Source organism: Salvelinus namaycush, chromosome 34 (genome assembly GCF_016432855.1).
Source record: "Salvelinus namaycush isolate Seneca chromosome 34, SaNama_1.0, whole genome shotgun sequence".
In the NCBI taxonomy this organism is placed as follows: domain Eukaryota; kingdom Metazoa; phylum Chordata; class Actinopteri; order Salmoniformes; family Salmonidae; genus Salvelinus; species Salvelinus namaycush.
In genome coordinates, this window is record NC_052340.1 from 1998626 (window position 1) to 2014380 (window position 15755).

A 15755-nucleotide genomic window follows, 5' to 3' on the forward strand; every position below is an offset into this window, starting at 1 on the left:
CACCCAGGTTTTTTACCTAGTGTTTTATCTTTATTACCCGTGAATTAAAATGTGCGGCCATATTATCTCTCTCTACTTTGGCTCCAATAATAAATACCTCGGTCTTGTCTTGATTTAGCTAGAGGAAGTTGTGAGCCATCCAAGTATTTCAATTACTAATACAGACTAATCATTTATCTGTGGAGCTAAAATCATTTGGTGACACAGACATTTAAAGTTGTGTTTTGTCTGCGTAGCAGTGAAAATCAATGTTGGGCTTTCTGATAACGCTGCCAAGGGGTAACATGTATGGAACAAAAATATAAACGCAACATGTAAAGTATAGGTCCCATGTTTCATGAGCTGTAATTAAAGATCCCAGAAATGTTCAATATGCACAATAAGCACATTTCTTTCAAATTTTGTGCACAAATTTGTTTACATCCCTGTTAGTGAGCATTTCTCCTTTACCAAGATAATCAATTCACCTGACAGGTGTGGCATATCAAGAAGCTGATTAAACGGCATGATCATTACACAGGTGCACCTTGTGCTGGGGACACTAAAAGGCCACTCTAAAAGGCCACTCTACTTTTCCCACATTTTGTTGTGTTACAGCCGGAATGGTATGGGCAGGCATAAGACGACAAACACAATTGCATTTTATCAATGGAAATTTGAATGCACAGAGATACCGTGACGAGATCCTTAGGCTCATTGTCGTGCCAGTCATCTGCCACCTTCACCTCATGTTTCAGCATGAAACATCCCCATGTCGCAAGGATCTGTACACAATTCCTGGAAGCTGAAAATATTCCACTTCTTCCATGGCCTGCATAATCACCATTCATGTCACCCATTGAGCAGGTTTGGGATGCTCTAGATCAACATGTACGACAGTGTGTTCCAGTTCCCACCAATACCCAGCAACTTCGCACAGCCATTGAAGAGGAGTGGGACAACTTTCCACAGGCCACAATCAACAGCCTGATCAACTCTATGCGAAGGACGTGTTGCGCTGCATGAGGCAAATTTTTGTCACACCAGATACTGACTGGTTTTCTGATCCATGCCCCTACCTTTTCTTTTAAATGCATCTGTGACTAACAGATACAAATCTGTATTCCCAGTCATGTGAAATCTATAGATTATGGCCTAATGAATTTATTTCAATTGACTGATTTCCTTATATGAACTGTAACTCAGTAAAATCTTTGAAATTGTTGCATGTTGAATTCATATTTTTGTTCAGTATAGCTAGGCTAGCCTGCCTAAGCATAGTGCAGAGCTGTCTGACAAAATAATTGCACTAGTTTTTCAAATGAGATAAGGCATACTTTCACAAACTGTCTCTATCCCTGTCTCTCATCCTTATGCTGGGTACTTTCCTCTATCATGCGGTCTGTGTGTATCTAACCTAACAAGTTAATTGCCTTGCCACATTTTTTTGCAGTATTACTTAATTGCCTTGCTGCAAACAGGATGCATGTTTTGGAATATTATTTTTTCAGTACAGGCTTCCTTCTTTTCACTCAGTCAATTAGATTAGTATTGTGGAGGAGTAACTACAATGTTGTTGATCCATCCTCAGTTTTCTCCTATCACAACCATTAAACTCTGCAACTGTTTTAAAGTCACAATTGGCCTCATGGTGAAATCCGTGAGCGGTGTCCTTCCTGCAGGAGTTAGGAAGGATGCCTATCTTTGTAGTGACTGGGTGTATTGATACACCATTCAAAGAGTAAATAATAACTTCACCATGCTCAAAGGGATATTCAATGTCTGTTTTTCTACCGATCTACCAATAGGTGCCATTCTTTGTGAAGCATTGGAAAACCTCCCTGGTCTTTGTGGTTGAAATGAACTGCTCGAAATGAACTGTTAAACACTATTATTGCACACAGTGAGTCCATGCAACTTATGTGACTTGTTAAGCAAATGTTTACTCCTGAACTTATTTAGGCTTGTTATATATAAACAAAGGGGTTGAATACTTACTGACTCTCAAAACATTTCAGCTTTTATTAATTTGTAAACATTTCTAAAAACATAATTCCACTTCGACATTGTGGGGTGGTATTGTGTGTAAGCCAGTGACACAACTGAATGTAATCAATGTTAAATTCAGACTAACAACAAAATGTGGAAGTAAATGGGTGTGAATACTTTCTGAAGGCACTGTATGTCATGTGAATTACACGTGAGTGAAATCATTGTCAAACCCGCAAGAGATAGGCCTACTGTTGCATGTAGGTCTAGATCATTTATGGGTTGATCACATAGAAATAAAACATTCTTTCAACAACTCCAAAGAAACTTCCTGTCTGTGGCACAGGAACCACTGACTTGCTGCCTTTTTATCAAGACACCTGCTGGTAACTCATAACTGGTTAAGACAGCTCACGAGGTCTCCTAAATATCTGTCGACTAGGTGGGACTCGACTTAAGGCTTCATGCATAGCTTTCATTTTTACCCCTTAAGAGTAAAACATCTCTACTCTCAGCACTTACGAGCAATTTTCTACTCTGTGACACTGGATACAAGCCCAGATCAGCACTCCTATTCATTGAAACACAGAACAAAAAAAGTAGACAATGTAAAAATGCCTTCTAACTTTATTTGAAACTGAAATGAACAGGTACGTACAATAAGGTTGCTAAAGCCAAAAACCTACGGACAAAAATGGCAAAGTCGCTGTAGCACTCACTTTTTAAAGTCATACTACAGAGAAATTAACTATCCAGGAATATCATCCAACGTTCACAATATAAATTAAGTCTCTAAAATGGTCATGCACTCTTGAGTGAGGATAACTGATCAATATCATTTCATTTTCAAACCGTTGACAAAAACATGTACATCAAAACAATTAACCCTGCTTTAAAGCGGAGAGCCGCAAAAGGTGAAACAGCGCTACTGGTCACCCCCCAGTCCTTTTAATGTTTTTCAAAAGGAGATGAGCATCCAGCAACATAATGAAAAATTTAATTGCAGTACATACTCTGCTGTGCTATCACACATGCAGTGATGTGCAATATCCGGAGAAAAAAAAAATACATTGTTCGAAGTAATGTCTTTGTTGTAATATCGCAAAAGGACGTGGCAGTTCCACCTAAACGGATTCCAACAAACCATGTACTGAAGAGAGGCATGGTGGCGACACTACGAAATGTATGGATACAGTCCCTCCAGATCATTTCTTTTGCCCTTTAAAGCCTTATGGTAACAAAATCCATTAAAAAAAAAGACATACATGTAGAATTGCAAAGCTTTTAAAAGGACAGTAGTTGAATAAGGCTTTCGGGACAATTTAACATAATTTCCAACAAAAATGATCCGGTCATTCACTGCACGCATTACGTAAGGCTTTGTCCTAAAGCATAAAATGTGGGGAAGAAAAGTCAAAGAAGACCAATCTCTTAATTTTTAACAGCCATTCAAGGAAGATGCATTTTTTTTTTTGCACCACTCAAGTTTTGTTAAGTTGTCCTAAGGGTCCTCAAAGCAATGTCTAGATGAAACTTGTATCAAGGTAAACATATGGGGGGGGGGGATATAATGACAACCCTCAAATTTATTGGACAATTATAACAATAGACAACAAATGCTGGCGTGCAGACTTTTATAACAACCAATAACTAATCCAAATGCACCCAGGATTGTACAATACCAGTGTGCTCTACTGCAGTTCATGCCAGTGTGGTGCAGCATTGTAAAGGTCTGATCATTATTATTTTGTCTTCTTTTCAGTGGCCAAGGTATTATGGAGTTTCGACACACACTTTTCAAACTGGTCCATGACCAGCGTTCCGTTCCCGTCAAAGAAAACCCCCACAGACTTTGTGATCTCTTGCTCCCGTGTGTGTTTGGACTTTCCATCTGTGAAGGACACTCTTAGTGTGTACTGGTCATCAAACCTGCAGAGAGTAGAAGTCACAACACCACACACTGTTAACACTTGAAAATTAAAACAAGCAAACAAATTTGCTAGGCAGGACTTTTCAATATCAAGATAAATTAAAAACATTACCAGGCATCATCTCAGAAAATGTGATAGAACCAACAACAAAAAAAATGCACAAAAGGTAAACCATCCCCCCCAAAAAAGTACCTTTTCAGACTAGATGAAAGCTGCCAGGTGTGGTCAAGGTCCATGCCTGCGGGATCTTTCTGGACAGAAACGAGGAAGATGTTCTTTTCTTGGTAGGAGGTGTATAAGGTTAGAAAGCCCATCATTATGAAATACGTAAGGATCCAGTTAGGGAAAACATGGATATATAAATTCCAGAATCCAATAACGGACATTTTTGAGAAGAACAATTAAGTTACTAACATGCTGACCAGACCGCGCACATGTCCACGTGTGATATTGCACACATGTTCATTTTGTCCACCCACATTTGGGACAGGTTGAAAAGCATTAAACATTATGGCAATTTAGCTAGCTAGCTTGCTGTTGCTAGCTAATTTGTCCTGGGATATAAACATTGGGTTGTTATTTTACCTGAAATGCACAATTAATCCACAGATTAAAGGGTACAAGTTTGTTTCTGGTTCTCTCTCCTCCTTCAGGCGTCTAATTCGGAATTTATATGGTGGTTGGCAACCAACCGCATAGTGGCAGTGGTGCATTACCACTACCAACTGGACTGGAGTGTGGACCACACGTGAGCGGTGTGGTCAGCATGTAAGCCGTGATAATGTAAATTTGGGTAATAATAACCCATCAAAAACATGTTATCATCAGTCTGTAAATGTCAAAATGCACAAGTGGACACAAAATAAATAAACTGTAGAGGCCTTTAAAGCAATATCCACAGTTGGATGAATTGTTTTCTAAAAGCAATAAGGCGTGTTAGGATTGCATTACACCAATGGAATGTAGAAATTAAATGACATAGAATAAAGTTTACGTGCACAACGATGGCACAGTTTGACATCATTTAGCACAATCAACACTGCCATCATTCCTCCACACACTTCCCACAATTAATATTTGCTAACTTTAGTTGGATCATGTAGATGGGGCGTATTGTACAGTGGTAAGTGTGACGAGGAATCATGGCGGTGGTCGTAGTAGTAAATTACCTCAAACTGTAGGCACTCATGCCATCTTTACGCATGTCTCCTATTGTGACAAAGCAGCAGTTTCATTATTTTTTTCCCCTTAAAAGGATATGATATGACACAGATTGCCAGGACTGGCTTGGAGTCAGGGAATGGATGAAGGAAGTCCCAAATTAAAGCTACGATGGCGAAGAGGCAGGAGATTGTGCAAATGAGGAGACGTCCATCGACGAGATTGAAGTTCTCGGCATAACCATACTTCTCCAAGAGCACCTGATGAATGTTGGAAGAATATGATCATAACAGATGTAAAATGTCAAAACCATACAAGAGACTGGAAATTAGCTAATTTGTCTGTGTGTACATTTCCCCCTCATTGTACTATATGCAAACCTTCTTCGCTGCATCATCAAGAGAATTCTTGACAGCCGCACCATCCCATTTGTCAATCTTCACAGGTTTCTCATCAATCCTCCACTGAAAACAAATGACAACGGTCAATAGTATGAGCAACACAGTTCTTGACAGTTAGTTTCCTCCTCCTGCAACAAACTCCTATTGCAGGGGCATGTTAGATGACAATAATGCCTTGTTCACACTGCAGGCCTTAATGCTCAAAATCAGTTTTGTTTTTCTAATCTATTTTGGACTGACTGTACAAACATCAAGTTTACAAGTGACCAAATCAGATGTGTGTGTGTGTTTGTTTAGACAGCAGTCATTTGCTGACAAGGCTATGCTAGTTGTCATAGTAATGAGGGGTGTGTGTGCTCGTGCGCATTGGTGTAGGCTGATTGGTGGTGGTGTTTGTGCTTCCTATCACTCAGGAAGTTATGTAGCATGCTAAGGTGACAATGCCTGCCATGGACTTTTCCCATTTGCTTTGAATGTTCAAAATCATAGGATAACAACACAAAGCCAAAGGATGGATATAAGATGATCCAACTTTCAAAATGAGTCCTAGCTTAGGTAGCTGTTTTGCTTTCTAGCACATTCACTATATTTGTTTGTAAACAATTAACTAGCTTGTTAGCTACCACATGTTCTTGACAAAAAGTCAGAGTAGCTAGCAAGCAACAAGGTATGCTGAATAACAGTCTAAAAACCACTTGAGGGCAAATATAGACAAGTCACATGGCCAGGAATCAGGTCAGATTCCATGTGCCTTGTGGCTGTTCAGACTGCATGAAAACTAAAAGATTTGAATCGGACATGCAAATCAATAGATTTTGAGTCACTTCAAACTAATGATGCACTGATTTTTAGCCGATACCGATATCTAATATTTTCCATGCCAAAAAAAAACAATACTTAAAATTTTAGCACCCTTTTATGCATTCTAGTACAGTTAAATAGTTAACACACACGTCTAAGGCACTGCATCTCAGTGCAAGAGGCATCACTACAGTCCCTGGTTCGATACCAGGCTGTATCACATCCGGCCGTGATTGGGAGTCCTATAGGACGGCGCACAATTGGCCCAGCGTCGTCCGGGTTTGGCCAGGGTAGGCCGTCATTATAAATAAGAATTTGTTAACTGACTTGCCTAGCTAAATAAAAGGTTACACTCAACAACAAAAAGTTATTTAGTTGGCATTTACGCATGTCCCCATTACCAGTAAAACATAATCAAAACCAATTTATTTTACTTATTTGCTGTGCTGTTTTGTTGTTCATTTGTTCAGTCGTTTCATTCTCAACCAGGATTTCTATGGAACGCCGTTTGGGTCTTTGCTAGGGAACGCCGTTTGGGTCTTTGCGTGTAAAAAAATATATACTCTTTAACGTGTCAAACAACACTATTTGACGTGTCAATCAAGACCTGAATATGACAGCACGACACATACTAATTTAAAAAGCTAGCTAGCTCATGGATGCAAACAATGTTCTTCCCCCAAAACGACAATCTGTTTCAGTAGCTATAGTTAGCTAACTATATAGCTAGATGTCATCCTCTAAAATAACCCTAATTTATAAGACAGTTTTTTGATTAACGGTGTTCGGACCCTCTGTGAAGCTATCCACAATAAGGATTAGCCACAACAGTGGACTTTGTAGTTAGCCTTCAAAATAAAAATATGGCATAATTCTACTATTTGTATTATTTTGCATCACTGTCAATGGCATACTTTTATTTTGAAGGTAAAACACAAATTCCACTATTGTGCCTAATCCTTATTGTGGCTAGCTTCACAACACATAACCCGGTCCGGTCGAGCATCACTAGCCAGATGAATCCAGCTGGCTGCTTATAACATTAGCTTTAAGTAGCTGGCTAGCTATTTATTTTCATGAACTGAAGTTCAATTTCAATAGGCGAACAACAAGTGGAAACCTAGCTAATACTTACAAGGATTCCTAAATCATTGCTAAGAATAATGAAAATGACTGCAGTTTCTACTGGTTATTGTTTTCAGGCTGGTTGTATTGGTGTTAGCTAGGTACCAAGTTAAAGCTAGCTACGCCAGAAGTTGCGGTCGAACAAATGATGCTTTATTACCAACACATCGTTCATGGCCGGTGTTTGCAGACTTTTTTGTACAGCTTTGACAGTTCTACTGTATATTTTTTGACACGCAAAGACCCAAACGGCGTTCCATAGTATGTATGCCATGAAGCTAATAGCAGTGACGCTATAAGTCCGGTAGGGAAACATCTGAAAAATAGCGCACTTGGTAGTGTAGCTCGACCAGTCGGCGAAAGCCAACATCACCCACGACAGAATGGTTGATTGTCAAGGGCAATGAACTCCATTACCTTGGCTTTAATAGATTTTGCAAAGTTTCAGCGAGACAACTCAATCAAATGACTGCTCGACTTTACTGCTTGATCCACGCAGCAGACATTGTGGGCTAAGTTAAGAATGCTGTGTTGCACGTGTAGTGCAAAATTTTACGTGGCGTCATTAGGTCATGTACAGTGGCTTGCGAAAGTAAATCTTTTGGTATTCACCCCCCTTGGCATTTTTACTATTTTGTTGTCTTACAACCTGGAATTGAAATAGATTTTTTTTTGGGGGGGGGGGGGGGGGGGGGTTGTAATCATTTGAGCGTGCATAACTATTCACCCCCCCAAAGTCAATACTTTGTAGAGCCACCTTTTGAAGCAATTACAGCTGCAAGTCTCTTGGGGTATGTATCTATAAGCTTGGCACATATAGCCTCTGGGATCGTTGACCATTCTTCAAGGCAAAACTGCTCCAGCTCCTTCAAGTTGGATGGGTTCCGCTGGTGTACAGCAATCTTTAAGTCATACCACAGATTCTGAATTGGATTGTGATCTGGGCTTTGACTTGGCCATTGCAGGACATTTAAATGTTTCCCTTTAAACCACTCGAGTGTTGCTTAAGCAGTATGCTTAGGCTCATTGTCCTGCTGGAAGGTGAACCTCCATCCCAGTCTCAAATCTCTGGAAGACAAACAGGTTTCCCCTCGAGAATTAGCCTGTATTTAGCGGCATCCATCATGCCTTCAATTCTGACCAGTTTCCCAGTCCCTGCCGAAGAAAAACATCCCCACAGCATGATGTTGCCAAAACGCTTCACTGTGGGGAGGTTGTTCTCAGGGTGACGAGAGGTGTTGGGTTTGCGCCAGACAGTTTTCCTTGATTGCCAAAAAGCTCCATTTTAGTCTTATCTGACCAGAGTACCTTCTTCCATATGTTTGGGGAGTCTCCCACATGCCTTTTGCTTTTTTTTTTGGTCACGCTTCCATAAAACCCAGCTCTGTGGAGTGTACAGCTTAAAGTGGTCCTATGGACAGATACTCCAATCTCCGCTGTGGAGCTTTGCAGCTCCTTCAGGGTCATCTTTGGTCTCTTTTTTGCCTCTGATTAATGCCCTTCTTGCCTGGTCCATGAGTTTTGGTGGACATCAGTCCCTTGGCAGGTTTGTTGTGGTGCCATATTCTTTCCATGTTTTAATAATGGATTTAATGGTGCTCTGTGGGATGTTCAAAGTTTCAGATTTTTTTTTAATAACCCAACCCTGATCTGTACTTCTCCACAACTTTGTCCCTGCCCTGTTTGGAGAGCTCCTTGGTCTTCATGGGGCCGCTTGCTTGGTGGTGTTGCAGACTCTGGGACCTTTCGGCACAGGTATATACACAAATACATACACACACAGATCATGTGAAACTTAAATAAAGTCTATTTGTGTGCAATCTAACTAATTGTGTGACTGACGGTAATTGGTTATATTAGGTATGCACGTCAGCTTTGCCATCGGTTTTACACATTCCGATATGTTCACCAAAAAAACGTGCATCTCTACTTCAAACTGCCAATGTGAACACGGCTTTAGACCTTTACATATAGCCTAGCTACATTTTCACTGACACTCATTCATCCAGTCCTAAAATGCAAGTTTGATAATCACAACATATTTAGATAATCTCTCGGGTCATACATTATAAAATGCCTGGAAACCTGACGTTGAATTGCATTCTATGTCAGGCAGATATGAGCATTTAAAAACAGGAAAATTCTCACAACCTCTACAAGCTAGAATGTTGAGTAAAATAATATTTAGGAATGTGAGAATATATCCAAAGGAAAGTATAATTACATCTACTTCTCATAGAACTGGTAGTGTGTTCAGATTTCCATCACCTGAAGCATGCGCAGAACCATATTCACGTGCACGAATTTGCCAAGTATGCATGCATTTTTTATCTTGAGCGCATGCTTCAGGTGATAAATCTTTCGGCAATACCAGTGCTTTCAATAGTTTATGTAATTATACTTTCCTGTAGTGCTGAGCGATTAACCAATATATTTTTTGCCCCCCAGATATTAAACATCTGTTCAAAAACTTGAATTCCATTAGTGTATGTTTTGTGTGTGAGCCCAATGGGCATTTTCTAGAGAGAAATTGAATCATTGATGAGAGAAATCATGTTAAGAACTAGGTTTGTAACCCCAAAAAAGTGTTTCATATTCATCAAAGTAGCCACCCGTTGCCTTGATGGCAGCTTTGCACACTTGCCATTCTCAACCAGATTCACCTGGAATGCTTTTTGTGTATTTTATATATATATGATTTCTGGCTTCGGAATTCCCCTTAATATTCTCAAATGTTTGTTTGTTTTACCTTAATATAGGGGGGAGGGGGGGTAACCGAACCGACCTAAAAAAAAAAGGACTTATTGCTCAGCACTACTTTCCAGTGGATATATGGTCTCACATTCCTACCGCCAAAAGGACCAACTGGTAAAGTAGAATTCAATGCAATTGAACGTCGGGTTTCCAGGCAAAAAAAAAAGAAGTTAATACCAGGCTCCAATTGTTAAACAATTGCACTGTTACAATGAATGCAATCCAAGATAGTACGGTTAAATTGTTGCTTGCTGCAGTATAGAATTACTGGTTATCTAGTTCCTGTAGCTAGTCACTATAACTTTACATCTAGTGAAGTTTGTCAGCATATGCTACCTATAGTTTCCTAGCTAGCTATCCAGCGCGTAGTGTTAACATCTGGGAAGCCAACAACGAGGAATAATATTGGCCATTACCATGCTAGGCTAGCCATAGCTTATCCAAGTTAGCTAGCTGGTCAACAAGCTTCCCTCACTTCAAAGCAGATCTGCGTTCCTCTTGAAATTAGAACATACAAACAACGTTACCGCTACAGCCCACGTTATTTGGATAGCCAATTCCTTTACTTCCTTCAAGAAAGTAAAACTAGCTTGCTAACTACCGTTAATGTTAGCTTAAACTCAAAACGAACGGTCTGTCTGTTACTAGTAGACATGCCTGTCGTGGCGTAATACAATATTGGCTAGGCGGTCAACTATTGAAAAATACCCAAGCATGACAGGTTTAATTTCCGATCTCTGTGTCTTATAAAATGAACAAAGTCGGTGTAGCATGAATTAGTGTAATATAATTCTTACTTTCTCAAGTAGACCATTCTTCCCATTTCTGGCTGCCATCTTTCCTTCCTGTACATTTGCTGTGGGTGACCTGGAACAATGTGATTGGCTAAAATCATATTTTTTGCAGCCAACCAAACTAACTAGGAACGACGTACGTTTACGGAAGCGATGTTGAGTGTTTTTATTGACCCCCACGGTTCAAACAAAGAATGAGGAGTCAATGGTCGGATGCGATTATGCAGAACCGCGGGGCACCGGCATTGGCCCGTGACATGAACGGGCAAAAGCGCTGAGGGAGGAGCACCCTTCGTAAACCGAACAGTAATCTGCGCAGCTCGGTCATGTTGTTAACAAGGCAGCATGGTGCATCAACCAGAAACAGACAAGATCTCAGTTCCATAAAATATATCTTCACATTTAAAAAAAAAATCAAAAGCAATCACATTTGCATGTGAATATACATAATCCTACACATTACTCCACGTGCTTAATTAAGTCACTTTTGTTATGAGGTGATTTCACCGTGGGCTTTGAAATGGGCATGCGTGCCAGATAAATCGAAGCCCCTCATTTTAGCTCGCCCAGCTCACATGTTCGTTAACAATCTGGGCAAGCCGCAAAGTCATAAACCCTGCCCACATCGACAATTTATCTTCTTAAAACCTGATTTGAACCCCAATCTTAAATTAAGACCAAAAATATCATTTTAGTTTTCACGATGAAATTGAGGGGGGAATATAGATATTTCTCTGTCTAGTATGTATACAGAACAAAAATATTAATGCAACATGCAATAATTTCAAAGATTTTACTGAGTTACAGTTCATTGAAGGATTTGAAATTAATTAATTAGGCCCTAATCTATGGATTTCCCCAGTGGGTGGGCCTGGCTGCCAAGTGGGCGGGCCTATGCCCTCCAAGGCCCACCCATGGCTGCACCCCTGCCCAGTTATGTGAAATCCATAGATCAGGGCCTAATTAATTAATTTCAATTGACAGATTTCCTTATAGGTTCTGTAACTCAGTAAAATATTTGAAATTGTTGCATTTATATTTTTGTTACAGATATGATAGCCAGCTACAGTTATCACCAGGCAATGCTAACTAGGTGCTGTCAGCATGACTAACACTAAGTCAGCGCAGGCTTTAGCCTACACATAGAACTGAATTAGTTAACCATCTTGAGATGGCAAGTCAGTCATGAGCAGAGAAGTCCTCAACTTCAAAACTTTGTTAACCTAAGCTAGTTTTGCTAACTCGATGTACTCAATACTGCCCTTGTTTGTTGTGATTGAATGGAAAAGACACACCCAAATCAAACCACAACTCTTGTTTGCCTTCAGTCATGCCCGGTGCATTCCTTAATGTGTATTGATGAAAAGCAATGCCAAATCAGGAAGTGCAGTCACCCTTTAAGTGTTTTCTATGGCATATAATTGTTAGTGTAATAATGGCCCGGGGTCCTAGGGTCCCAATGTTTTTTTAACCTTTATTTAACTAGGCAAGTCAGTTAAGACCAAATTCTTATTTACAATGACGGTCTACCCCGGCCAAACCCTAACGACACTGGGCCAATTGTGCGCCGCCCTATGGGACTCCCAATCACGTCCTGTTGTGATACAGCCTGGAATTGAACCATGGTCTGTAGTGATGCCTCTAGCACTGAGATGCAGTGCCTTACATGTACTTGGAGGGAGTTGCTCTTAGGTGTTGTGCAATTAAGATTTGCAGAGCAATGCCTCCCCTGGTTTAGGTCATCATCCCCACCAAATACACAACTGTAGTGATTGATTGGAAACAACTTGTGTCAATTAAAACATGTCCTAGGGTTTTATACCTGCATCAAGGCTAGTAGACATTGCTGGAAATACTATTAAATGTAAAGTGGCAACAAAACAAAAAATGTACTAAAAAGCATGGCCCTACTTATAGCTACAAGAAAATTAGCTTGAGGAAGAAAAATAGAAGCTTAAAGAGAGTAAGATTTATTGAATTTAGCTAGAAACTGAAGTTCAAATGTTCAAATGAATGATTTGAAGATATAATAACTCATATTTATTTAAATTTTGGGGAATTTATGTATGACCTCCAATGCAAATCAATGACTAATATTATATTATCAATCCTGTCAATGTGTTGAGTGGTCAAATCAATGTCTTGGTAAGACATTCAGCATTCAAACATTTCAATACCAGATACTGGAGAAAATAAACATACAGAATAACATACAGTTGAAGCCTAAAGTCATTCAAACTCATTTTTCAACCACTCTACACATTTCTAAGTTGATAACAAACTGTAGTTTTGGCAAGTCAGTTAGGACATCTACTTTGTGCATGACAAAATTAATTTTTCCAACATTTGTTTACAGATTATTTCACTGAATCACAATTCCAGTGGGTCAGAAGTTTACATGCACAGTCAACTTAGTGTCTTTAAACAGCTTGGGAAAATCCAGAAAATTATGTCATGGCTTTAGAAGCGTCTGATAGGCTAATTAACATCATTTGAGTCAATTGGAGGTGTACCTGTGGATGTATTTCAAGGCCTACCTTCAAACTGAGTGCCTCTTTGCTTGACATCATGGGAAAATCAAAAGAAATCAGCCAAGACCTCAGAAAAAATATTTTAGACCTCCACAAGTCTGGTTTATCCTTGGGAGCAATTTCCAAACGCCTGAAGGTACCACGTTCATCTGTACAAAAAATAGTACGCAAGTATAAACACCCTGGGACCACGCAGCCGTCATACCACTCAGGAAGGAGATGCATTGTGTCTCCTAGAGATGAACGTACTTTGGTGCGCAAAGTAATCCCAGAACAATAGCAAAGGACCTTGTGAAGATGCTGGAGGAAACAGGTACAAGAGTAAAACGAGTCCTATATCGACATAACCTGAAAGGCCGCTCAGCAAGGAAGAAGCAGCTGCTTAATGCTCAAAACCGCCATAAAAAAGCCATGCTACGGTTTGCAACTGCACATGGGGACAAAGATCGAACTTTTTGGAGAAATGTCCTCTGGTCTGATGAAACAAAAATAGAACTGTTTGGCCATAATGACCATCATTATGTTTGGAGGAAAAAGGGGGAGACCTGCAAGCCGAAGAACACCATTCCAACCGTGGAGCGCGGGGGTGGCAGCATCATGTTGTGGGGGTGTTTTGCTGCAGGAGGGACCGGTGCACTTCCCAAAATAAATGGCATCATGAGAAAGGAACATTTTGTGGATATATTGAAGCAACATCTCAAGACATCAGTCAGGAAGTTAAAGCTTGGTCGCAAATGGGTCTTCCAAATGGACAATGACCCAAGCATACTTCCAAAGTTGTGGCAAAATGTTTTAAGGACAACAAAGTCAAGGTATTGGAGTGGCCATCACAAAGCCCTGCCCTCAATCCTATAGAACGTTTGTGGGCAGAACTAAAAAAGCGTGTGCGAGCAAGGAGGCCTACAAACCTGATTCAGTTACACCAGCTCTGTCAGGAGGAATGGGCCAAAATGTACCCAATTTATTGTGGGAAGCTTGTGGAAGGCTACCCAAAACAAGGCAAAGGCAATGCTATTAAATACACTCAATTAGTATGTCAACTTCTGACCCACTGGGAATGTGATGAAAGAAATAAAAGCTGAAATATATCCTTCTCTCTACTATTATTCAGACATTTCACATTCTTAAAATAAAGTGGTGCTCTAACTGACCTAAGACAGGGAATTTTTACTTGGATTAAATGTCAAGAATTGTGACAAACTGAGTTTAAATGTATTTGGCTAAGGTGTATGTATGTAAAAACTTCTGACTTCAATTGTATGTGCCAACCTCTTTACATACTTCAAATGAAAGTTAAAACGAGACGAGCTTGAATGAAAATGTCTTTCAGGTCTCAGTTGCGTTTGAATGGGTTGTGTTTCACAGTTCCTTCAGAATGTGAATGGACATGATCCGAACAAGTTGTTTCCTTCAAAGTACAGCGCTGTCAATTAATCATGTAGGCTATACAAGTGGTACATTCTGATTACTATAAAGAATCAATAACCTAATCTTTAAATCAGGAAAGTAAACAAAACTGCAGATGTATGACACAGTCGACAGAAATCAGCCATTTTGCACTAACCTATTTCCATTTGGCACCAACTTCCCCTCCAATACTAAAATATGAATCTGATTATTTAAAAACTCTATGTAAAAAAAACTATACAAGTATGTGTACCTAATGTGCATATTAATATTGCAATATCTTATACTTAAACATTTAAGTAGTAATGACATTAAAGCTAATATTTTGGCATATGCCATTGGAAAAATATACATCTTCAAGAAAACAAGAATCAAATAGAATATGGAAAGACATTTCTCAGATAAAATAATAGCCCTTTGAATAAGCGTCTCAAACAATATAGTAACTACAACTCAAAGATTAGAAAAATAACAATGCTGATGAAATATATTAACGTGGATTCTCCAATAGAAATATTGCATAAAAAAGTTGTCCTAATTACCACCATACTATAACCTATAATTAATATAGATCAAAACTATAAGCTTTGGCAGTGCTACATCTTTGTAAAGTTGTACCATACACATGCAGATCCATTTTAGTTTGTAGTAGTCAATAAGAGGGCATAAATCATTTGAGAAAAATGCAAAATCGCAACAGTGAGGGTTGAGGTAGAAGTGTGGGCATACGATTGACAGAAAATACACATACGGTATTGAATTTGATCAGAAAATCATCCTCCAAAAAACATTATTGTACCCCTTTCCAATATTACTGTAATAGTTTTCAGCAGTTTACACATATTGCATATATTTAACCTGTCCACACTGATCCTTTAACTC

The 15755-nt window shown here is 39.5% G+C and overlaps 1 protein-coding gene across 1 annotated transcript; it reads right to left on the reverse strand.

The window, feature by feature from the left end:
• Positions 1-2572: 2572 nt before the first annotated feature.
• Positions 2573-11051, reverse strand: LOC120028352 (probable signal peptidase complex subunit 2). The gene is made up of 5 exons (XM_038973570.1): positions 10939-11051; positions 5441-5524; positions 5160-5320; positions 4092-4226; positions 2573-3897 (listed from the first exon to the last, which is right to left on the reverse strand). Exons 1-5 carry the CDS (start codon positions 10975-10977, stop codon positions 3711-3713), a joined length of 606 nt encoding a protein of 201 aa, XP_038829498.1. The 5' UTR covers positions 10978-11051; the 3' UTR covers positions 2573-3710.
• Between the last annotated feature and the right edge of the window lie 4704 nt (positions 11052-15755).